The sequence below is a fragment of the Vipera ursinii genome (assembly GCF_947247035.1).
Source record: "Vipera ursinii genome assembly, chromosome: W".
NCBI lineage: Eukaryota > Metazoa > Chordata > Lepidosauria > Squamata > Viperidae > Vipera > Vipera ursinii.
In genome coordinates, this window is record NC_139522.1 from 30720753 (window position 1) to 30744467 (window position 23715).

At 53.2% G+C, this 23715-nt stretch overlaps 1 protein-coding gene across 1 annotated transcript in view; it reads left to right on the forward strand.

Moving 5' to 3' along the window:
• Positions 1-23715, forward strand: part of LOC310648252 (G patch domain-containing protein 8-like) — a 388081-nt gene that overhangs the window by 219209 nt on the left and 145157 nt on the right. Inside the window, exon 2 of the mRNA XM_083375995.1 lies at positions 9676-9748. Within this exon, the coding sequence (XP_083232121.1) occupies positions 9676-9748 (73 nt within the window). The remainder of the gene's footprint in view (positions 1-9675; positions 9749-23715) is intronic.

Consider the following 23715-nt stretch of genomic DNA (forward strand, 5'->3'; position numbering starts at 1 on the left):
CTTGAGTTTTCCAAATTTGCGGGCAAATTGAGTGTAGCACTTTTACTGCATCGTCTTTTAAGATTTTGAATAGCTCAACTGGAATACTGTCTCCTCCACTAGCTTTGTTGTTGCTCAGCTTTCCTAAGGCCCACTTCACTTCACATTCTAGGATGTCTGGCTCGAGGTCAGTGGCCACCTCATCATGGTTATCAGGGACATTAAGCTCGTTCTTGTATAGTTCTTCTGTGTAATTTTGCCACCTCTTAATCTCTTCTGCCTCTGTTAAGTCCCTGCCATTTTGGTCCTTTATCATGCCCATTTTTGCATGAAACATTCCCTTCATCTCTCCAATTTTCTTGAAGAGATCTCTGTTCCTCCCTATTTTACTGTTTTTTTCTATTTCTTTGCACTGTTCATTTAAAAAGGCATTCTTATCTCTTCTAGCTATTCTCTGGAATTCTGCATTCAATTGGGTGTATGTTTCTCTTTCTCCCTTGCCTTTCGCTTCCCTCCTGTCCTCAAGCTATTTGCAAAGCTTCCTCAGACAGCCATTTTGCGAACCTCCGTCCATAGTTCTGCAGGCACTCTGTCTATCAGATCTAATTCCTTAAATCTATTTGTCATTTCTAATGTATATTCCTCAGGGATATGATTTAGTTCATACCTGAGTGGCCTAGTGCTTTTCTCTACTTTCTTCAGTTTAAGCCTAAATTTTGCAATGAGAAGCTCATGGTCTGAGCCACAGTCAGCTCCTGGTCTTGTTTTTACTGACTGTATAGAGCTTCTCCATCTTTGGCTGCAGAGCACATAGTCAATCTGATTTCTGTGTTGACCGTTTGGTGATGTCCATGTGTAGAGCCGTCTCTTGGGTTGTTGGAAAAGAGTGTTTGCTATGACCATCGTATTCTCTTGATAAAATTCTATCAGCCTGTGCCCTGCTTCATTTTGTACTCCAAGGCCAAACTTGCCTGTTATTCCGGTTATCTTTTCGCTTCCTACTTTAGCATTCCAATCCCCCATGATGATAAGGACATCATTTTTTGGTGTTAGTTCTATAAGGTGCTGTAGGGCTTCATAGAACCGGTCAATTTCATCCTCTTCAGCACGGTGGTTGGGGCATAGACTTGGACTACTGTGATATTGAATGGTTTGCCTTGGATTTGAACTGAGATCATTCTGTCATTTTGGGGATTGTATCCCAGTATTGCTTTTCCTACTCTTTTATTGACTGTGAAGGCTACTCCATTTCTTCTGAGGGATTCTTGCCCGCAGTAGTATACCTGATGGTCATCTGAATTAAATTCTTCCATTCCTGTCCATTTTAGTTTGCTGATTCCTAAGATGTCAATGTTCAGCCTTGTCATCTCTTGTTTGACCACGTCCAGCTTTCCTTGATTCATGGATCTTACATTCCAGTTTCCTATGGAGAAAAAATCTTTACAGCATCGGACAGCATCGGACAGGTAGTCCTCGACTTACAACAGTTCACTTAGTGACTGTTCAAAGTTACAATGGCACTGAAAAAAGTGCCCCCCCAAGCCACAGCCAAGCAAGACACCTTCCTGCCGGCCCAGCGGCGCTCTTCCTCCTGTCCAAGGTTTTCATTGTTGTGAGCATTTCTGTTGAGGATTGGCAGTGTGGGTGGGGAGGGGTTTTTTTGGTTTTTATTCCCCCCATCTGCTGGGTGGTTGCAGCAGGTTTTGGTCACTTCACATGACCCTGGGACACTGTGACCATCATAAATATGAATCAGTTGCCAAGCATCTGAATGTAATTTGACCCTGGAGATGCTGCAACATTCCAGCTTATCGGCGCTTCTTCTGGACTCAGCAGAAGCGCTGGGATCAGCGCTGAGCTCCAGCTGGAGCCTGGTACTGATCCTGGCGCTTCCGCTGAGCCCTGACAGCCCTGCAGCTCCAGCCGTCTCTCACTCAGGCTTGTGCAGTGCTGCCACCGGTTCAGCTCATATCCCTCCCCCGCTACCACTTTTCTAGGATGGTCGCATACCACCTGCCAGGTGCCAATGTACCGCAGGTGGTACCCGTACCACTGATTGAAAAGCCCTGCTCTAAGACATCCAAAATCATTCTTAAGTTGTTTTTTATCTGTCTTTTAGGTAAAAACCCATTTTGATCTGTATGTATGAATTCAGTCAGGAATTTCTTAATTCTTTCTGTCGTTATTGAAGCAAAAATTTTATAGTCCACATTTAATAACGATATTGGTCTATAATTTTTATATGTGTCAGATCAGTATCTTCTTTAGGTATCAAAGTGATATTAGCTTCAGTCCACGACTTTGGAGCACCTGCAACTTCTGAAGGCAAGCTATTCCATTGGTTGATTGTTCTCATTGTAAAGAAATATCTCCTCAGTTGTAGGTTGCTTCTCTCCTTGGTTTGTTTCCATCCATTGTTTATTGTTTTGCCTTTTGGTCCTTTGGAAAATAGTTTGACCCCCTCATCTTTGTAGGAGCCCCTCAAATATTGGAACACTGCTACAGGTATCACTGCTACAGTCCTTCTTTTCTCTACACTAGATATACTGTGAAAGGAAAAAATATCTTAATAATTAATTCTTTCTGTATAAATCAAACATATTTCTTTGATAGTCAATTAAAATGAAGGCAATGTCTGCTGAGAAATACCTAGTATTATTATTATTATTTATTATTTATTGAACTTATATACCAACGCCCCCGCTGTGTTTCAGCATTTCATGAATGACATTTTCCGGGATTTGTTGGATCAGTTTGTCGTGATCTACTTGGCCGACATCCAGATCTACTCCCCGTCGCGTGAGGTCCACCATCAGCATCTCCATCTCCTGGGTCATCGCATTTCTCCTGAGGGCATCGCCATGGAGCCAAGTAAGGTTGAGTCTTTGCAGAGTTGGCAACCCCCGCGTCGCGTGAAGGATGTTCAGCGACCTCTTGGGTTCGCCAACTATTACCGAACTTTCATCCTTGGGTTTGCTGCCTTGACAGCCCCCCTCACCCGGCTCCTGCAGAAGAAGACTCGGTTCCAGTGGAACGCTCCAGAACAACAGGCCTTCCAGAATTTGAAGGAAGCCTTAATGAAGGAGCCCATCTTGAAGCATCCTGACCCGCAACGGCCGTTTGTTGTGGAGGCGGACGCCTCCGACATTGCCACTGGGGCGGTGTTACTCCAGGCAATGACGCCCAGCGGTACCCTCTTCCCTTGCGCGTACCATTCACGAAAACTGAACACTTTGGAGCGCAATTATACAATCTGGGAGAAGGAGCTGCTGGCCATCAAAGTGGCGTTCGAGGCCTGGAGGCATCATCTGGAGGGAGCGCAGCATCAAATCAAGGTCCGAACGGACCATAAGAATTTGGAAAGCCTGCAGACCGCTCGGAATTTGAACCAACGCCAGATCCGGTGGTCTCTTTTCTTTGCGAGGTTTGACTTCCGGGTTCGGTACATACCTAGCGGGCACAATCAAAGAGTGGATGCTCTGTCCAGGAAGCCCGAACATTCCCGAGTGGAAGACAAGCTTCTGCCCAGGACAGTGATCCCCGTCGAGTCTTTTGCTGCGGTGCGGGAGCCGGTTGATATACGGGCTCGGATCTGGGAGGCACAGCAGCAGGAGGTGTGGGTGGCTCAGTGGAAGGAGGAGGTGGGGCCAGATTCTCCTTGGACGGTCACGGATGGACTCTTGTATTATCGTGACCGGTTCTACGTTCCGGGAGGGCCACTCAGGGGACTCATCCTCAGCCAGTGTCACGATAACCCGGCGGCGGGGCATTTTGGCCTGTTCAAGACCCTGAACCTGGTCTCCCGTACCTTCTGGTGGCCCCGAGTCCGACACGACGTCCAGTCCTATGTTACCTCCTGCATCCCATGCAGGCAGGCCAAGTCAGCGACAGGGGCCCCGCCTGGATTACTGCAGCCTTTGCCGACACCCAAAAGAACCTGGGGGGCTGTGTCCATGGACTTTCTGACAGATTTATCCCCATCCTCTGGTTTTACGACAGTGTATGTGGTGGTGGACACGCTGACCAAGATGGCGCACTTCATCCCCTGTCGCGGCTTACCGTCAGCCCGCACCACTAGTCGTATGTTCATTCAGCAGGTGTTTCGGCTGCACAGCCTCCCTGATAGAGTCATCTCTGATAGGGGGGCCCAGTTTACAGCCTGCTTCTGGCAGGAGTTGATGCATGCGTTGGATATCAAGATTTGCCTCTCGTCCGCGCATCATCCTCAAACTGACGGGGGAACCGAGAAGGTCATCGGTATCCTGGAACAATATCTGCGCTGCTACGTCAATCTGCAGCAAAACAATTGGGTGGACTATCTGGCCATAGCTGAGTTTGCATTTAACAATTCGCAGCACACCTCCACACAGATGACACCGTTCTTGGCCAATGTGGGATATCACCCCCGGTTTTTCCCCCTTTCTCCCGTGGACTCACCGGAGCCGGCAGCGAACGACTTCATGGCAGAGTTACAGGCGATCCATCGATTGGTGCGACGTCAGTTAGAGAAGGCCAAGGCCGATTACAAAAGGTTTGCTGATCGGTCAAGACGGGATACGCCTCCACTATCGGTGGGAGATCGGGTCTGGTTGTCCACCAGGAACCTACCATCAACACGGCCGGTGAGAAAGTTAGATCACCGATATTTAGGACCGTTCCCAATCGAGGCATTCATCAATCCGGTCGCTTATCACTTAACTCTGCCACGTTCCCTGCACGTGCACCCAGTCTTTCATCGGTCTCTGTTGGTCCCCGAGCAACCGGCCTGTCCACTCCGCCGAGCGGAACCTCCCCCATCAGGACCTTGTGATGGAGGCAGCACCCCCGAGTACAAGGTCGCCAGCATCAGGGATTCCCGTTGGCTGAAAGGTCGTTTCCAGTACCTGATTGAATGGAAAGGTTACGGACCAGAGGAGTTCACCTGGGAAGACGCGACCGCCGTTCATGCCCCTGCGTTGGTGACCGCTTTTCATGAACAATTTCCATCCCGACCGCATCTGGATCGGCAGACCCGGGGGAAGGGCCCTGCGGTGCGGGATAGTGTTGTGATTCAGGGTCAGCCTGTGGGTTCGGCAGTTGGGTCGGACGACTCAGAGGAGGAGGAGGGGGGTGTTGAAGACCTTGCTGAGGGGGTTGAAGATCTTGCTGATGAGAGCCCTTGGCCAGGCCCCTCCCACTTGGTCACCACGGAGACCCAGCTGTGTGAGCCTGACAGCGTGGATGAAGATAACCCACAGCTGGCCCTGTTCAAGGACGCCCGACGCAGGAGGCAGTCAATTAGGAGTAAACAGAGGAAGGCAATGGGGCTTCTCGGAAGGAGGCAGAGAGAAGCCACGCCCTGAACTCTATATAAGGGGAATGTCTGGGAGGGCTGGTTTGCTGAAGGCAACCGCTCGTTCCTGTTTCTTAAAGCTCCTGTTTCTTGGTTTGTCTTGTTCCGTTTGTTTTTGTAGTAATAAATTTGGCAGGTGTAATTCCAGCCTCTTGCCTTCTTGTAAAAGGGGTTGTCCCTGCCTTTTCTGCAGGGCCGGTAGCAGGCTGGTACAGAACAGAAGGGAACTTGATGCCGGCAGCAGGTGTTCCCTCAGATATCCCGGACCCAAGCCATTTAGGGCTTTATAGGTCATCACCAGCACCTTGAATCTCACCCGGAGGGCAACCAGAAGCCAATGCAGCTCACGGAGCAGAAGTGTTACATGGCAGTATCGGGAAGCCCCCATCACAACTCGCGCGGCTGCATTCTGCACCAGCTGAAGCCTCCGAGTGGTCCTCAAGGGCAGCCCCATGTAGAGAGCGTTGCAGTAGTCTAACCGGGAGGTCATGAGCGCATGAGTGACTGTGCGCAAGGCATCTCGGTCCAGATAGGGCTGCAACTGGCGCACCAGGCGGACCTGGTGGAACGCACGGATCTGGCATGCATTACGGAAACCTGGTTGGTCTCAGAGGGAGGTGTCCCTCTGACTGAGCTCTGCCCTCCAGGTTTCTGTGTGCTGTACCGGCTGCGGGCTCAGGGTAGGGGCGGGGGGGTGGCGGTGGTTATACGGGAGAGCTTATATCCGCGGGAGACCACTGTCGTACAGATTGGCAGGAGTGAGTCGCTCCTCCTGAGGTTTGGCTCTGGGGTTCAGTTGGGTTTGTTGCTGACATACCTGGCGCCCAGCTGTGTTGCAACAACCCTGCCCGGGCTTCTCAACACCCTTTCAGGGCTGGTAGTTGAATTTCCCAGACTTATGGTTCTGGGTGATTTCAACCTTCCATCCCTGGGCGGGTCGTCAGAGTTAGCTCGGGAGTTCATGGCCTCCATGATGGCCATGGACCTGACCCAGATAATTCAGGGTCCGACCCATGGAGGGGGTGCGACCCCTGACCCGGCGCAGATCCCAATGGGCTCCATGGTTTTCTGTGGAGCTACGGGAGATGAAGCGTCTGAGACGGAGTCTGCAGAGCTGTTGGAGATCCAGCCGGTCTGAATCTGACCGATTGCGAATAAGATCTTTCACTAGGTTTTATCTCACGGCGATGAGGACAGCGAAGTCTAATTACTTCGCCGCCCTCATCACGTCCGCAGATAACCGCCCGGCCACCCTGTTTAGGGTAACTCGTTACCTCCTTAATCAGGAGGTGAGGGAGGAGCCCTTGCAGGGGCGGGCCAAGGAGTTTAGCCAGCATCTTGCGGACAAAATTGCTCAGATTCGGACCGGTTTAGACTCTGACTGGGCAGAGTCTGATGGGGAGGAATCGAGCGGTCTTGAGAGTATTATCTGGACTGAGTTTGATCCTGTGACTCCCGAGGAGGTAGACAGGATTATGGGGAGGCTGAGCTCTACCACCTGTTTATTGGACCCGTGGAAGGAAGAACTGTGACCTTTGCAGTAGATGGTGAAAGATTGTGGTCGGCACACATTTTCCACAGGAACAGAGTGCAGAAACATATAGCATAGGAATTGAGGAAGTGAGCCCTGTTCACGAGTACAATGAAATGAGTAGAAATGGTAGTGAGGAAAGTAGTGGTCAGAGCAAGGCCAAGGAAGAACAGGAAACTGGCTCAGTAACTAGGCCTATGGAATAAGAATAAGGAACTAATGTTGACCCGGAATTAGGGGACAGTATAGGAAATATCAATTGTGAATGTGCAGATGGCCGTACTGTCTTTGGGCTCTTGCAAAGTCGTGGATGCAGGGTCATGAAAGGCCAGCAAGGAAAATACTCAATGTCCTAACCCACCCAAGAACGTATAATATGTTTAGGGAAACACCCAAAAAGGGAACATGTTTGTTACTTCTGCTCTCTTATCTACAGTATGCCAGACTTACTGGGTAAAATCTTTATCATATGCGTGTCAGCTTTGCTGGATGGCCTGCTTATGTAACCAGAAAGAATAAATACAAGGATTTCTTGTCTTTCGGGGCTGCTCTCATTTAGAGGAGCCCGTCTTTTTGTTCAGCTGAATAAAAAATGTAAAGCTTGAAGGCAACTTCTGGTTTCCTGTATTTTTTACCAGCAAAACCTCAGAACCTGTATATCATTTTTGGCGAGCCTGGTTTCCAGGAGAGGTGCTTGGTTGGTCATATGGAGGCTCAGGAAAGGGGAAGGCACCAAGCGTGCTCCAGGATTTCCTGGAGGTGCCCCCCTTCTTGACTCTTCATTGTGGTTTTAACAGGAACCAGTTTTTTTTCTTCTTTTTGGTTGCCTTTTACTTAGTTCCTGCATACTCAGGAGGGCTGAAGATAAGGTAGGACATACAGATATACATTACTTTGTTGCACCGGCTTGCTTGGGGAGTGTGTGTATACTGTATGTGTAAACGTGTGTCTGTTTCCTTGAATTATTTCCCACCATTGACCAGAGCTGGGCGGAAGGGTTAATGCCAGGCGCACTTAGCCCCCCCTCTTTTTTGGGGTTCAGGGGGTGCCTGGAAAGCAAGGGTGTTAATCTTGTACTTTCGTGCTCCAACGGGTTGTGAGTGGTGTGTGGTTTGAGGTTTGTGGTTGCTCCTTATACAGGTGAAACTCGAAAAATTAGAATATCGTGCAAAAGTTCATTTATTTTAGTAATGCAACTTAAAAGGGGAAACTAATATATGAGATAGACTCATTACATGCAAAGCAAGATAGTTCAAGCCGTGATTTGTCATAATTGTGATGATTATGACTTACAGCTCATGAAAACCCCAAATCCACAATCTCAGAAAATTAGAATATTGTGAAAAGGTGCAATATTCTAGGCTCAAAGGGTCCCACTCTAATCAGCTAATTAAGCCATAACACCTGCAAAGGGTGTTAGAGCTTTTAAAGTGCATGAAGAGCCACCACACACAGACGGATCCTGGACATGGGCTTCAAATGTCGTATTCCTCTTGTCAAGCCGCTCCTGAACAACAAACATCAGAAGCGTCTTACCTGGGCTAAAGAAAAACAGACCTGGTCTGTTGCTCAGTGGTCCAAAGTCCTCTTTTCTGATGAGAGCAACTTTTGCATCTCATTTGGAAACCAAGGACCCAGAGTCTGGAGGAAGAATGGAGAGGCACACACTGCAAGATGCTTGAAGTCCAGTGTGAAGTTTCCACAGTCTGTGTTGATTTGAGGAGCCATGTCATCTGCTGGTGTTGGTCCACTGTGCTTCATTAAGTCCAGGGTCAATGCAGCCGTCTACCAGGAGATTTTGGAGCACTTCATGCTTCCTTCCTCAGACGAGCTTTATGGGGATGCTGACTTCATTTTCCAGCAGGACTTGGCACCTGCCAACACTGCCAAAAGCACCAAAACCTAGTTCAATGACCGTGGGATTACTGTGCTTGATTGGCCAGCAAACTCACCTGACCTGAACCCCATAGAGAATCTATGGGGCATTGCCAAGAGAAAGATGAGAGACAGGAGACCGAACAATGCAGAAGAGCTGAAGGCCGCTATTGAAGCATCCTGGTCTTCCATAACACCTCAGCAGTGCCACAGGCTGATAGCTTCCATGCCACGCCATGATAGCTGATAGCAAGTCTGACACTTAAGAACTTAACATGGTCTCTTCAAAGTCTGACATCCAAACAAGTAAAAAATGAACTAAACACATTGCATTTCTTTGCACAAATCAAGTGGTGCTTTTTAGGTGATGGATATGATTGTATAACTAGATTGATTTAATGCTTTTTAAATGTCAGTTTCTTTATTTTTCCCCATTTCTTTTTTCCTCTTATGCACAAAAGTTGCCCAGCACACAATCAGAAAATAATAATAATAATAATAATAATAATAATAATAATAATAATAATAATAATAATAATAATAATAACAACAACAACAACAACAACAACAACAACAACAATAAAGTTGGAAGGGACCTTGGAGGTCATCTAGTCCAACCCCCTGCTCAGGCAGGAAACCCTATACCATTTCGGACAAATGGCTGTCCAGTCTCTTCTTCAAAACTTCGGGTGTTGGAGCATTCACAGCTTCTGGAGGCAGGTTGTTCCACTGATTAATTGTTGAGCCTTCCTGAAACCCTGTTCCTCTGGAAAAATCTTACCAGCAGGTGTTTTTGGGTTGTTTGTTTTTTATATAAATACCTTTTCCCTTTTATTAGGCAATTGTTGCCATTATGTATTTATTTAATTTGCATGCATATATGTAGAAAATTACCTTGTTTGCCATGTGCTGAAATGTCATTGTCAAATATTTTTTGTTTCTTTCTCTGTTCTATCAGGATAATATTGGACACCGCTTGCTACAGAAGCATGGTTGGAAGCTGGGCCAAGGCCTGGGGAAATCACTTCAAGGTAAGTTGAAAAAAATCTGACCATTAAATTATTCAGTGTCCTTCAAGTTAAATTTCTTGTTTAGATTCTTTTCCTTCCCCCTTGCCCGTGCACTTACTGTATTGAGTTTTACATTTATCATTATTACTCAGTCAAGTGTGTGTTTTGTATTCTGAATTATGTATGTATGCCAGCTTTTATCTAAGGTAAGTTGAAAGCTGGATGTTGAAGCAGGAATACAGGTGAAACTCGAAAAATTAGAATATCATGCAAAAGTTCATTTATTTCAGTAATGCAACTTAAAAGGGGAAACTAATATATGAGATAGACTCATTACATGCAAAGCAAGATAGTTCAAGCCGTGATTTGTCATAATTGTGATGATTATGACTTACAGCTCATGAAAACCCCAAATCCACAATCACAGAAAATTAGAATATTACATGCAATCAATAAAACAAGGAGTGTACATAGAACAATATCGGACCTCTGAAAAGTATAAGCATGCATATGTACTCAGTACTTGGTTTGGGCCCCTTTTGCAGCAATTACTGCCTCAATGCGGCGTGGCATGGAAGCTATCAGCCTGTGGCACTGCTGAGGTGTTATGGAAGACCAGGATGCTTCAATAGCGGCCTTCAGCTCTTCTGCATTGTTCGGTCTCATGTCTCTCATCTTTCTCTTGGCAATGCCCCATAGATTCTCTATGGGGTTCAGGTCAGGCGGGTTTGCTGGCCAATCAAGCACAGTAATCCCACGGTCATTGAACCAGCTTTTGGTACTTTGGCAGTGTGGGCAGGTGCCAAGTCCAGCTGGAAAATGAATTCAGCATCCCCATAAAGCTCGTCTGTGGAAGGAAGCATGAAGTGCTCCAAAATCTCCTGGTAGACGGCTGCGTTGACCCTGGACTTAATGAAGCACAGTGGACCAACACCAGCAGATGACATGGCTCCTCAAATCAACACGGACTGTGGAAACTTCACACTGGACTTCAAGCATCTTGCAGTGTGTGCGTCTCCATTCTTCCTCCAGACTCTGGGTCCTTGGTTTCCAAATGAGATACAAAAGTTGCTCTCTGTTCTGTACCAGCCTGCTACCGGCCCTGCAGAAAAGGCAACCCCTTTATAAACGGCAAGAGGCTGGAATGACGTCTGCCAAATTTATTACTACAAAAAACAAACAAGACACGAACCAAGATTCAGGAGCTTTGAAACACTATCTGAGCGGTTGCTTTCAGCAAACCAGCCCTCCCCAAACATTCCCTTTATAAAGAGTTCAGGGCGTGGCCTCTCTCTGCCTCCTTCCGAGAAGCCCCACAGCCTTCCTCTGTTTACTCCTACTTGACTGCCTCCTGCGTCGGGCGTCCTTGAACAGGGCCAGCTGTGGGTCATCTTCATCCACACTGTCAGGCTCACACAGCTGGGTCTCCATGGTGACCAAGTGGGAGGGGCCTGCCTGAGGGCTATCATCAGCAAGATCTTCAACCCCCTCAGCAAGGTCTTCAACACCCCCCTCCTCCTCTGATTCGTCTGACCCAACTGCCAAACCCACAGGCTGACCCTGAATCACAACACTCTCATCAGAAAAGAGGACTTTGGACCACTGAGCAACAGACCAGGTCTGTTTTTCTTTAGCCCAGGTAAGACGCTTCTGACATTGTTTGTTGTTCAGGAGCGGCTTGACAAGAGGAATACATTTGAAGCCCATGTCCAGGATCCGTCTGTGTGTGGTAGCTCTTGATGCACTGACTCCAGCCTCAGTCCAGTCCTTGTGAAAGTCCCCAACACTTTTGAATGGCCTTTTCCTGACGATCCTCTCCAGGCTGCAGTCATCTCTGCTGCTTGTGCACCTTTTTCTTCCACCCTTTTCCCTTCCACATAACTTTCTATTAATGTGCTTTGATACAGCACTTGGGGAATATCCAACTTCTTTTGCAATTACCTTTTGAGGCTTTCCCTCCTTATGGAGGGTGTCAATGATGGTTTTCTGCACAACTGTCAGGTCAGCAGTCTTCCCCATGATTGTGATTCCTACTGAACCAGACTGAGAGACCATTTAAAGGTTCAGGAACCCTTTGCAGGTGTTATGGCTTAATTAGCTGATTAGAGTGGGACACTTTGAGCCTAGAATATTGCACCTTTTCACAATATTCTAATTTTCTGAGATTGTGGATTTGGGGTTTTCATGAGCTGTACGCCATAATCATCACAATTATGACAAATCACGGCTTGAACTATCTTGCTTTGCATGTAATGAGTCTATCTCATATATTAGTTTCCCCTTTTAAGTTGCATTACTGAAATAAATGAACTTTTGCACAATATTCTAATTTTTCGAGTTTCACCTGTATGGTATGGATGGGAAATCTGTTTATTGTTCTGTTGACACAAATTGATTGATCATAGTGTCACCATGATTTTATCAACACCCTTGGTGGAAGAAAACACAAGAAAAAAATGTGTGGATCTCCTCTCCGTAAAATAGTTACTTTTAGTTTAGGAGGTGGTTTCCAAGCTCAGATAACTAGATTTTAGATTAAAATTGAATATTTTCTGCATTTAATAAAATCTGGGGGTTTGAGGCTTGGAACTACTATTTATTTATTTAATAATATTTCTATACCGCCCTTCTCCCGAAGGACTCAGGGCGGTGAACAGGGCAAGAATAAAAATACAGAATTACAAAAATTAAAAAAAGGATTAAATACATGCCCACTAAAAACAATCAATACATATTAAAACCCCAATAAAATGACAGTAAAAAACCCCACCAATCCCCCATCAGGCCAGGCCGGCTTGTTTGAACAAGTATGTTTTTAGATCGCAGCGAAAGGAGCAAAGATCGGGCGCCATCCGGAGCACAACCGGTAACTGATTCCATAGCTCCGGGGCGCCCACAGAGAAGAATCTCCCCCTGGGGGCCACCAATCGACATTCTCTGATCGGTGGCACCCTGAGGAAGCCCTCTCTGTGGGAACGCACAGGGCGAAGGGAGGTTGATGCCGGCAGCAGGTGTTCCCTAAAGTACTCCGGACCCCTGCCATGTAGGGCTTTAAACACCATTACTAGTACCTTGAATCTCACCCGGAAGACAACTGGTAACCAATGCAGCTCACGGAGCAGAGGTGTAACATGGGAGTATCGGGAGACTCCCAACACAACTCTCGCGGCTGCATTCTGTACCAGTTGGAGCCTCCGGGTGGTCCTCAAGGGCAGTCCCATGTAGAGAGCGTTGCAGTAGTCCAGATGAGAGGTCACGAGCGCGTGAGTGACCGTGCATAAATCATCCCGGCCTAGATAGGGCCGCAACTGGCGCACCAGGCGAACCTGGGCGAAAGCCCCCCTAGTCACAGCCACTATGTGATCTTCCAAGGTGAGCCGTGAATCTAGGAGGACTCCCAAGTTGCGAGCCCTATCTACGGGGGTAATAGTTCACCCCCCATAGAGAGAGATGGAATATCCGAATTGACCCGGGATGAAGGTATGCAAAGCCACTCGGTCTTGTCGGGGTTGAGTTGAAGTCTGTTCCTACCCATCCAGACCCGAACCGCCTCCAGGCAACGGGACATCACGTTGAGGGCATCACTGGGGTGGTTTGGGGTCGAAAGAAAAAGCTGGGTATCATCAGCGTACTGATGATACCCAACTCCAAAACCACGAATGATCTCACCCAGCGGTTTCATATAGATGTTGAACAGGAGAGGCGAGAGGACCGACCCCTGAGGAACTCCACAAACGAGAGACCTCGTGGTCGACCTCTGCCCTCCTGTCAACACCGACTGCGAACGTCCCTGGAGATAGGAGGAGAACCACTGTAAAACCGTGCCTCCCACTCCCAATCCCCTGAGACGCCGCAGCAAGATACCATGGTCGATGGTATCGAAAGCCGCTGAGAGGTCTAATAGGACTAGAACAGAGGAATGTCCCCTGTCCCGAGCCCTCCAGAGATCATTCACCAGCGCGACCAATGCCGTCTCCGTGCTGTACCCAGGCCTGAAACCCGATTGGTACGGGTCTAGATAATCCGCTTCATCCAGGACCAGAGGGAGCTGATGCGCCACCACACTCTCAACAACCTTCGCAAGAAAGCGAAGGTTGGAGACTGGACGAAAGTTGTTCAACACAGCTGGGTCCAAGGCAGGCTTCTTGAGGAGAGGCCTCACCACCGCCTCTTTCAAGACGGCGGGGAAGCTACCCTCACTCAAAGAAGCCGATATAACTGCCTGGAACCAGCTTCGTGTCCTCTCCCGGGCTGCATAGACCAGCCAGGAAGGGCACGGGTCCAATAAACATGTGGTGGAGCTCAGCCTCCCCATAATCCTGTCCACTTCCTCCAGAGTCACAGAATCAAACTCCTCCCAGGTAATATCGACAAGACCGCCTGTGTCCTGATCGTCAGACTCTGCCCAGTCAGAGTCCAGACCGGTCCGAATCCGAGCGATTTTGTCCGACAGATGTTGGTTAAACTCCTCGGCACGACCCTGCAAGGGTTCCTCCCTCACCTCTTGGTTAAGGAGGGAGCGAGTCACCCTAAACAGGGCGGCCGGGAGATTATCTGCGGACGCGATAAGGGTAGCAAAGTGATTAGACCTCGCCACCCTTATCGCAGCGAGATAAGACCTAATATAGGCTCTTAGTCGCAATCGGTCGGATTCGGATCGGCTGGATCTCCAACCGCTCTCTAGGCCCCGTCCCCGACGCTTCATCTCCCGGAGCTCCGCGGAAAACCATGGAGCTCGATGGGATCTGCACCGGGTCAGGGGCCGCAAGGGTACAACTCGGTCAAGAGCCTCAGTGGCTTCCCTTTCCCAGGCTTCCACTAAGGCATCTGCCGAGCTGTGAGCGAAGGAGGCAGGTGGGGACCCCAGCGCTGCCTGGAACCTCTCGAGATCCATTTGTCAAAACTCGTCCTGCAACGAACAGGGTAGATACCGAAAACAGGAACGAGAGACTCCTGCTGCAGTCTAGAAGCACTTTATTCCACAGAGCTTTAGCCGCAACGAGAAACAAAGCCAGCGTTGGCTGCTATCTGCATCCAACGCTGCTATATACACATCCAAAAACCCCACCCAAACTCCACCCAAACAAGCCTCCGCCCTCCCAGTCCCTATAACTTCCCCACCCCTCCCTTACAAAGCCTTTCGCCCGACGCTCAGGCAGGTAAGGCTCCCCCAACGTGTCACCACCACCGCACCCTTTCCCTTCACCCTCACCCACTCCCTGCTGCACCCACCCCCGAAGCCCCCTGTCACCCAGCCACCCGGACACCGCAGGGGGGAAGGGACCCGTCCCCTGACAGCGTCGCCACACTGCGCCGCGCAGCCAGGAAGTCCCCCCAGGCCGCACAGTTAGGAAGTCGGCTCAGGCCTCCGCCAGGCTGGCTGCAGTCCGGGGTCCGTTGCTCCCGAGCCGGGGAACCGCGCGTCGTCGCGTCGGCGGGCGAGGCCTGCAGCTGCGGCGCGTCCGGAAGCGCCAGAAGAGACGGCCCGGGATTCGGAGCCTCCCACGCCGGGGAGCCCCTGGATGACGCGCCGCCGGGCGCAGGAAGCAGCCGCGGCGCGTCCGGAAGCGCCGAGACGAACGCCGCGGGCCGTTGGACTCCCCGGGCCGTGCTGCAGTTTGGCGGGGCCGGGAGGAGCCGCGGCGCGTCCGGGAGCGGCGAGGGGAGCGTCGCGGGCCTCCGAGCTCTCCGGGCCATGCCGTCTCCAGGTGGGTTCGGAGGGAGGGTAGCCGGGTGTGCCGGGGGGGTGGAGGGGCCCCCCCTCGTGTGTCGGGCTGCCGAGGCCCGACATGCCGCCCCCTCTACCAGGGGCTCACCTGGAATGCAAGGAGAGAGAGGTGAGCGATCCGTAACGTGGTTAACTGTCCCCCCCGGGGTCTCCCCCGGCTTCCCCGGGTGTTTCCGGTGGAAGGCACGGAGAAGGCGTGGTGCACACACATCCTCATCCCGTACCCAGGTGGCCTCCTCCATGGGGTACCCCTTCCAGAGCACCAAGTATTGCACCCGCCCTCTTCGTTTCCGGGAGTCCAGGATCTCCTGTACCTCGTAGTGACTGCCCTGTACTGGTCCCGGGCCACCCTCCCCTGCCGCTGCAGAGGCGGTCGTAGCGGGCTTCAGCAGGCTGCTGTGGAAAACGGGGTGTATCTTTCCAAGTAGAGGAGGTAGCCGGAGTCTGACGGTGACGGGGTTGACTACCTGTATAACTCGGAAGGGTCCGAGGTACTTGGGTCCTAGCTTTCTACATGGCACCTGCAGCCGCAGGTATTTTGTAGAGAGGTAGACGAGATCACCCACTTTGGGGGGTGCAAACGGCCGTCTTTTCCTGTCCGCCTGCTCTTTATATGACTCTGCTGCTTGCTCTAACGCCTTCTTAGCCACCCCCCACACCTCCTCCAATCGGTGCATCCACGCCCCAGGTGTGCAGGATGCCGGGGCCCCCTGATCGCACCCCGCGATAGGAACGAACTCGTAACCGGATACCACTTTAAAGGGGGAGAACCCAGTGCTGCTATGCACTGCATTGTTGTAGGCAACTTCCGCGAAGGATATCAAGTCCACTCATTCGGACTGTTGGTACGACACATAACAGCGCAGGTATCGCTCCACCGCCGCGTTCGCGCGTTCTGCGGCTCCGTTCGTGCTTGGGTGGTACGCCGAGCTCAGACCTTGTGTCGCTCCAATATAACGCACGAACTCCCTCCAGAACCGGGCCGTAAACTGTACCCCACGGTCGGAGATGATACGTCGTGGCACCCCGTGGAGACGATAGATATGTTGAACAAACAGCCAGGCTAGTCGACGGGCCGAGGGCAATCCCTTACAGGGGATGAAGTGGGCCTGTTTTGAGAACAGGTCTATAACTGTCCACAATGCGTTATATCCCCTGCTTTCCGGTAGCTCAACCACAAAGTCCATCGCGATGTCCTGCCAAGGTCGTACGGGGTCGGCCACCTGTTGCAGGAGGCCTGCCGGTTTCTTGGTGGAGGGCTTAGTGGTTGCGCAGATGCGGCACCTTTGCACGTAGCTTTCAATGTCCCGTCTCATGGTTGGCCACCAGAACTGGCGGCGGGCCAGATGCAGGGTTTTCACGAACCCGTAATGACCTGCCTGCCTAGCGTCATGGCATTGGTAAAGTGCCTGATCTCGTGCCGCTGCAGGCACATACAACTTGGCCCCGTGCCAAGCTAAACCATCCCGCAACGTGAGGGTGTCGGGGTGCGCCCGCATCCAGTCGTCAGTCGCCAACGCTCCCCTACAGGCCCGCAGGAAATCGTCTGTCACGGTGTTGGCCCTGTGCTCCGTCTCCTCCACCGGGCGGGGCGGCGGTACCAGTGCCTGCACTACCTCCTCCTTCCGGCAATCGTACTGCGGTAGCCGAGACAAGGCATCCGCCAGGAAATTCTTACCCCCAGGCACATACTTGAGGCGAAACCGGAAGCGTTGGAAGTATTGGGCCCACCGTACGTGTTTCGGGGACAGTCGGCGGGGTGTTTGCAGGGCTTCCAGGTTTTTATGGTCCGTCCAAACCTCGAACTCCTGGCTAGCCCCCTCCAGAAGGTGTCTCCAAGTCCCCAGGGCCCAGCGGACCGCAAAGGCCTCCTTCTCCCAGATGGCCCAAGCCCTCTCCGCGGTCGTTAACTTCTTGGAGGCGTACGCGCAGGGCCGCAAACTTCCCTTTGCATGCCGTTGCAGAAGAACAGCTCCAACAGCCACGTCGCTTGCATCAGCCTGAACTACGTAGGGCAGGCCAGGGTTCGGGTGTTGCAGAACGGGCTCCCTGGCAAACTGCGCCTTGAGCGCCTCAAAAGCCCGCTGGCATGTAGTGGTCCACACAAGCTTCTGCCCTGGCCGCGGCAACGTTGCCATTTGTTTAGTCCGCAGTAGGTCCGTGAGCGGCAAGGCGATGGAAGCGAAATGTGGAATGAATTGCCGATAAAAGTTGGCGAAGCCAAGGAAACTCTGCAACTGTTTCCGGGTCCGTGGGGCTTGCCACTGTTGGATAGCCTCCACTTTCCCCGGGTCCATCTCCACCCCGTTGGAGGACACACGATATCCCAAGTAGTCCAGCCGGGGCTTGTGAAACTCGCATTTCGACAGCTTCACATATAGCCGAGCGTCCCTCAACTTGGTCAGCACACTCCGCACTAAGGCAACATGCTCCTCTAGCGTAGATGTATATATAAGGATGTCATCAAGATAGACAAGGACCCCCCGGTACAGATGGTCGTGCAGGACTTGGTTAATCAACTGCATAAATACCGCGGGGGCTCCTTGCAGGCCAAACGGCATTACCCTAAACTGGAAGCTCCCCAACGGGCAGTTGAAAGCCGTCTTCCATTCATCACCGGCTTTTATCCGGACACGGTAATACGCCTCCCTTAAGTCCAACTTGGTGAACACCCGGCCCGTAGCCAAATGAGCTAAAAGGTCCTTCACCAAAGGGAGGGGGTACAAGTGCTCCACACACACCGCGTTGACCCCCCGATAATCAACGCACAGTCTCAGGGTCCCGTCTTTCTTCTCTCTGAACAGGACAGGAGCCGCCATCCTGGACCGAGCAGGCTGAATGAACCCCCTCCGCAAGTTCTTGTCTATATATTGACGGAGCTCCTGCATCTCCCGGGGTGCCATTGCGTACATGCGGGGTTTCGGCAATTTTGCTCCTGGCTCCAGTTCAATAGCGCAGTCCGTGGGGCGGTGGGGTGGCAAGGCGTCACACTCCTTCTCATCAAAAACATCTGCGAGATCGCTATACTCCCGTGGTACCTGTGTCTCGAGCCCGGTGCCCACCCCTGCGGCCCCCTCAGGCCCATTAACCCCCTCCGGACCCAGGAAGGAATGCTTTTCAGGAGGCTGGGGCCCTGTCCCGAGGCGGAGGTGTCGGCATCCCCCCTCCCACCAGACTGTGGGGCCCCACTTGTCCAACCACGTAAGCCCCAGGATGACTGCCTCCGTCATAGACGGCACCACAACAAACCGGAGAGTCTCCCAGTGTGTACCCAACTCCATCCTCACCGGTGCCGTTACATGTGTAATAGGTGCTCCACCCAAAAGGGACCCATCTACCTGCTGAAACCGGATAGGTTTGGGGAGCCGCTGAAGAGGAATACCGGCCTCCCTTGCCATCACCAAGCTAATAAGGCAGCGTGTGCTGCCTGTATCAATCAGGGCCTTACACTCCCTCCTCTCACCCGTCCGTGGGCTGATCAACACTACAGGCAGCACAAAAGGACACACCGGAGCGCTTACCATCGGGTCCTCCTCGTACTCGTGATCCTCGGAGCCATCGGACGTGTCCGTTCGTCCATCCGCCGGGCCTGCTGGGCGTTTCGGTGTCGATGTCCGAGGTGTCTTGTCGGCCACCTGGTATGCTGTTCTGGAGCGGTCTGCAGCTCTTCTGGGGGTCGAGACCCGCGCCTCCGGAGGATTGGGCCCTGGTCGCGGCGGAGGTAACGGACAGTCCACCGCCCGATGCCCCGGTTGGTCGCAGCGGAAACAGCGGATTGTTGGACGGGGCGCCGGTGGGGCCCCGGGTTGTGTCGCCACCACCACGGGCTTCCGATTCTCTGTCTTCGGCCCCTCCGGGGTCCTCCAGGCTCCAGGGGCCACTGCTGGTCTGCCCCGGGTATCCTGCAACCCAATGTCCAGCTCCACCGCCACCCGGAACCAGTCCTGAAGCCGTGCTGGAACCCCCCGCACCACACACGCCCGCCGGAGAGCTCCATCAAGACCGGCCCGGAAGTGGTGCACCAGCAGGCGCTCAGGCCACGAACGTAGCCTGCCCGCAACCCTGCGGAACTCAAGCACGTACTGCTCTGCCGGCCGTCCTCGCTGCCTGATGGCTAACACTTCGGCCTCCGCGCGATGTAAGCGGGATACGTCTTCAAAGCGGACGCGGAGGGCTTCCAAGAACAGCCCCACGTCCCCGAGCTCACGGGCGTGGTCACTGTAGAGGTCCGCTGCCCAGGTTGCAGCCTCGCCCTGAAGGCACGCGGTGACCGCCACCACCATCGCCCACTGTGATGGATAGGTATGGGCGTACCCGTCTAGATGGTTAATCACCTGCCCCAGGAACATGGCCAGGCGGTCGGGATGCCCATCATAGGTTGTAGTGAGCGGTGGGGGTCCCCACACCACGCCCGGTCCCCAATGCCCAACAGGTGGACGGGTCTGAGCCTGGGACACCCCCACCGACCTGGGTGCGGGACGTCCAGGACCCCGGTCAGGCGTCGGCCAAGCCTCACGCCCCCCTTGTGCTCGTGTGGTTGGGGCCCGAACGCCCCCCTCCCCAGGCACCTTGAACTTTGGGCTAGCTAGTCGGAATCGGGATGTTGCTGACTGACTGGGTGCCCCCCCGAGGGACCACTGTCCCGTGTCTTCGTCAGGGGCCATGGCTCCCCAGGAACCGCCGTCACGTGCCCCGACCTCTCCGAACCTTTCGCGCAGCACATCCATAGTTTGGCTCCCGGGAGCAGTTGAATAGCTGTATTCCTCGCCATCATCATCGGTAAGCCGACGCTCCCTCCAGCCCAGTGGAGCCCCACCGGGTCGGGCCGTTCGCCCTTGCTCGAGCCCCGTGCGCCCCAGGATGGAGCTCAGCCACCACTCTCCCCCCTGGGTTTGACTACTAACGCCCTGAGACTCCACCGCAGGGTCTGTTGGTTGCACGTCCCGCACTTTGGGCCTCACAACAGGTTGGACGTCCTCCACGTCCCTCTCCACAGGGGTTGTCACCTCCGGCCCAGGTGCCTCCTCCGAAGCGGTCTCCAACGCGGCCCCTTGCACACCCTCCGCCATGGCACACAAAGGGAACACAGCTGAAAGGCAGTAGGGCCGCAACGCTAGCGAAACGCTGGCTTTCTGTCAAAACTCGTCCTGCAACGAACAGGGTAGATACCGAAAACAGGAACGAGAGACTCCTGCTGCAGTCTAGAAGCACTTTATTCCACAGAGCTTTAGCCGCAACGAGAAACAAAGCCAGCGTTGGCTGCTATCTGCATCCAACGCTGCTATATACACATCCAAAAACCCCACCCAAACTCCACCCAAACAAGCCTCCGCCCTCCCAGTCCCTATAACTTCCCCACCCCTCCCTTACAAAGCCTTTCGCCCGACGCTCAGGCAGGTAAGGCTCCCCCAACGTGTCACCACCACCGCACCCTTTCCCTTCACCCTCACCCACTCCCTGCTGCACCCACCCCCGAAGCCCCCTGTCACCCAGCCACCCGGACACCGCAGGGGGGAAGGACCCGTCCCCTGACAGCGTCGCCACACTGCGCCGCGCAGCCAGGAAGTCCCCCCAGGCCGCACAGTTAGGAAGTCGGCTCAGGCCTCCGCCAGGCTGGCTGCAGTCCGGGGTCCGTTGCTCCCGAGCCGGGGAACCGCGCGTCGTCGCGTCGGCGGGCGAGGCCTGCAGCTGCGGCGCGTCCGGAAGCGCCAGAAGAGACGGCCCGGGATTCGGAGCCTCCCACGCCGGGGAGCCCCTGGATGACGCGCCGCCGGGCGCAGGAAGCAGCCGCGGCGCGTCCGGAAGCGCCGAGACGAACGCCGCGGGCCGTTGGACTCCCCGGGCCGTGCTGCAGTTTGGCGGGGCCGGGAGGAGCCGCGGCGCGTCCGGGAGCGGCGAGGGGAGCGTCGCGGGCCTCCGAGCTCTCCGGGCCATGCCGTCTCCAGGTGGGTTCGGAGGGAGGGTAGCCGGGTGTGCCGGGGGGGTGGAGGGGCCCCCCCTCGTGTGTCGGGCTGCCGAGGCCCGACACCATTAAGCGTCTGGGGCGGTACCATCTAATTGGTTCCACGCACCCACGGCGGGGTGTGGCAAAACGGAAGACCAGCCGCAGGAGATGATGATCGGTCCATGACAGGGGCATAACAATTGGGGAGCCCCCACCAAGATCATCTAACCACCGTCCAGATAAGAAAACCAGGTCAAGGGTGTGGCCTCCCTCTTGAGTCGGTCCCGAAATTACTTGTGTCAGGTCCATGGCCGTCATGGAAGCCATGAACTCCCGAGCTAACTCAGATGATCCTCCCAGAGATGGTAGATTGAAGTCCCCCAAAACTATAAGTTTCGGGAACTCAATCACCAACCCAGAGAGGACATCGAGAAGCTCAGGCAGGGCTGCTGCTGCATGACTAGGCGAAAGGTACACCAGCAGCAAGCCCAACTGCGCACCAGGGCCGCATCTCAGGAAGAGAGACTCACACCCGACTATCTGGGGAACGGTGGCCTCCCGCGGGCACAAGGTCTCCCTCATAACAACAGCCACTCCCCCACCCCTACCCTGAGCCCGAGGCCGGTGTAGCACCCAGAAACCTGGTGGGCAAAGATCAACCAGAGGAATACCGCCCTCTGGGCCCAACCAAGTCTCCGTGATGCAAGCCAGGTCCGCCTGCTCACCCTCGACCAAGTCACGGACGAGAGGAGCTTTGTTAGCAACAGACCTGGCATTCAAGTACAGCAGCCGGAGCTCAGGAGGCTGCACATCCTCACTCCCAGTTTTGTTACTCCAAATATTAAGTATCAAAACTTAAGGAACTTGATTAGTGCAAACTATTTGTTGCTATAATTTATTCACTCAAATTTGCCTGAGTGGTTACACATTTTGCTTAGAAGAATGTTTTCTATAATTAACATTGACCCATCATAAGCTTCTCATTTTTTGTTCCTAGTTTGATTCCCCACCCTATCTCACACCCCATATAACCTAGGTCAGGGGTCAGCAACCTGAAACAGCAAAAGAGCCACTCGGAACTGGTTCCATCACACACACAAAAAAGTGGGAGCCGCAAAATGTGCGCACGCATGTGTGCACGCATGAGCATGAGCAGAACAAGGCAAAATGTGCACCAGCCCTGCCCCTGTCCACCTCTAGTATGGACGGTTCTGCCGTCCTGGCTTTTCCTCCCTCAGAAAAAACTGCTCTCCCCCCGCCCTGCGCTCTGTCTCTCAGGGACTTTTTTCTTTCCGCCTTTTGTGAAGCTTCGGGATCAGCTCCTTCCCTGGATCGCTTGCACTGCACTGATCCTCGGCACCCCCGACGCCCGCACCGCATTTTGAGCTGCGCACACCTGTCGTTGCCCAGTGCCGCCAGTTTACCATGTGGGGGGACTTGTAGGCTGAGCCGTGTGAAGACGAGGAAGGAAACGGCCTTTCAGAGGATCCAGCCCAGGCCCCCCTCGGAGGCAACGGGCCCTTCCCTGGCCAAAGGAAGCCTTGCGAGCGTCTCCCGCAGCGCGGCTCCCCTGAGCTGGGAGGCACCTGCACGGCGGCGGCGGGTGTCCCTGGTGATGGGCGCTGGGTTGCGGCACCTTCAGCCCGGGCGCCACCAGAGCCACCCGAGCACCCTGCCCCTCCCCCCGGGGCCTCCAAACCTCTGCCGCCCCATTCTCTCAATGGGAATGGGGCGGTGGAAGTTTGGAGAGCTGCTGCCTTTGTCCGTGTTTCTTTCGGGGCCGAAAGAAACGCGGATGAAGGCAGCAGCTCTCCAAACCGGGCGGCGGAGGTGTGGAGAGCTGCGCAGAAGGCAGCAGCTCTCCAAACCTCCGCCGCCCTGTTTGGAGAGCTGCTGCCTTTGTCAAACACGGACGAAGGCAGCAGCTCTCCAAACCTCCGCCACCCCGTTTGGAGAGCTGCTGCCTTTGTCAAACACGGATGAAGGCAGCACCTCTCCAAACGGGGCAGCAGAGGTTTGGAGAGCTGTGCGGAAGGCAGCAGCTCTCCAAACCTCCACCGCCCCATTTGGAGAGCTGCTGCTTTCATCCGCGTTTCTTTCAGGGCCGAAAGAAACGCGGACGAAGGCAGCAGCTCTCCAAACCTCCGCTGCCCCATTCTCTCAATGGGACTTTTTTACTCCCACTTTTTTTTCAGAACTGCACATGGTGGAGGACTGGGAGCCGCAGGGGATGGCTTAAAGAGCTGCATGAGGCTCCGGAGCCGCGGGTTGCTGACCCATGACCTAGGTATATTATGTGTACATATATTGAATGTT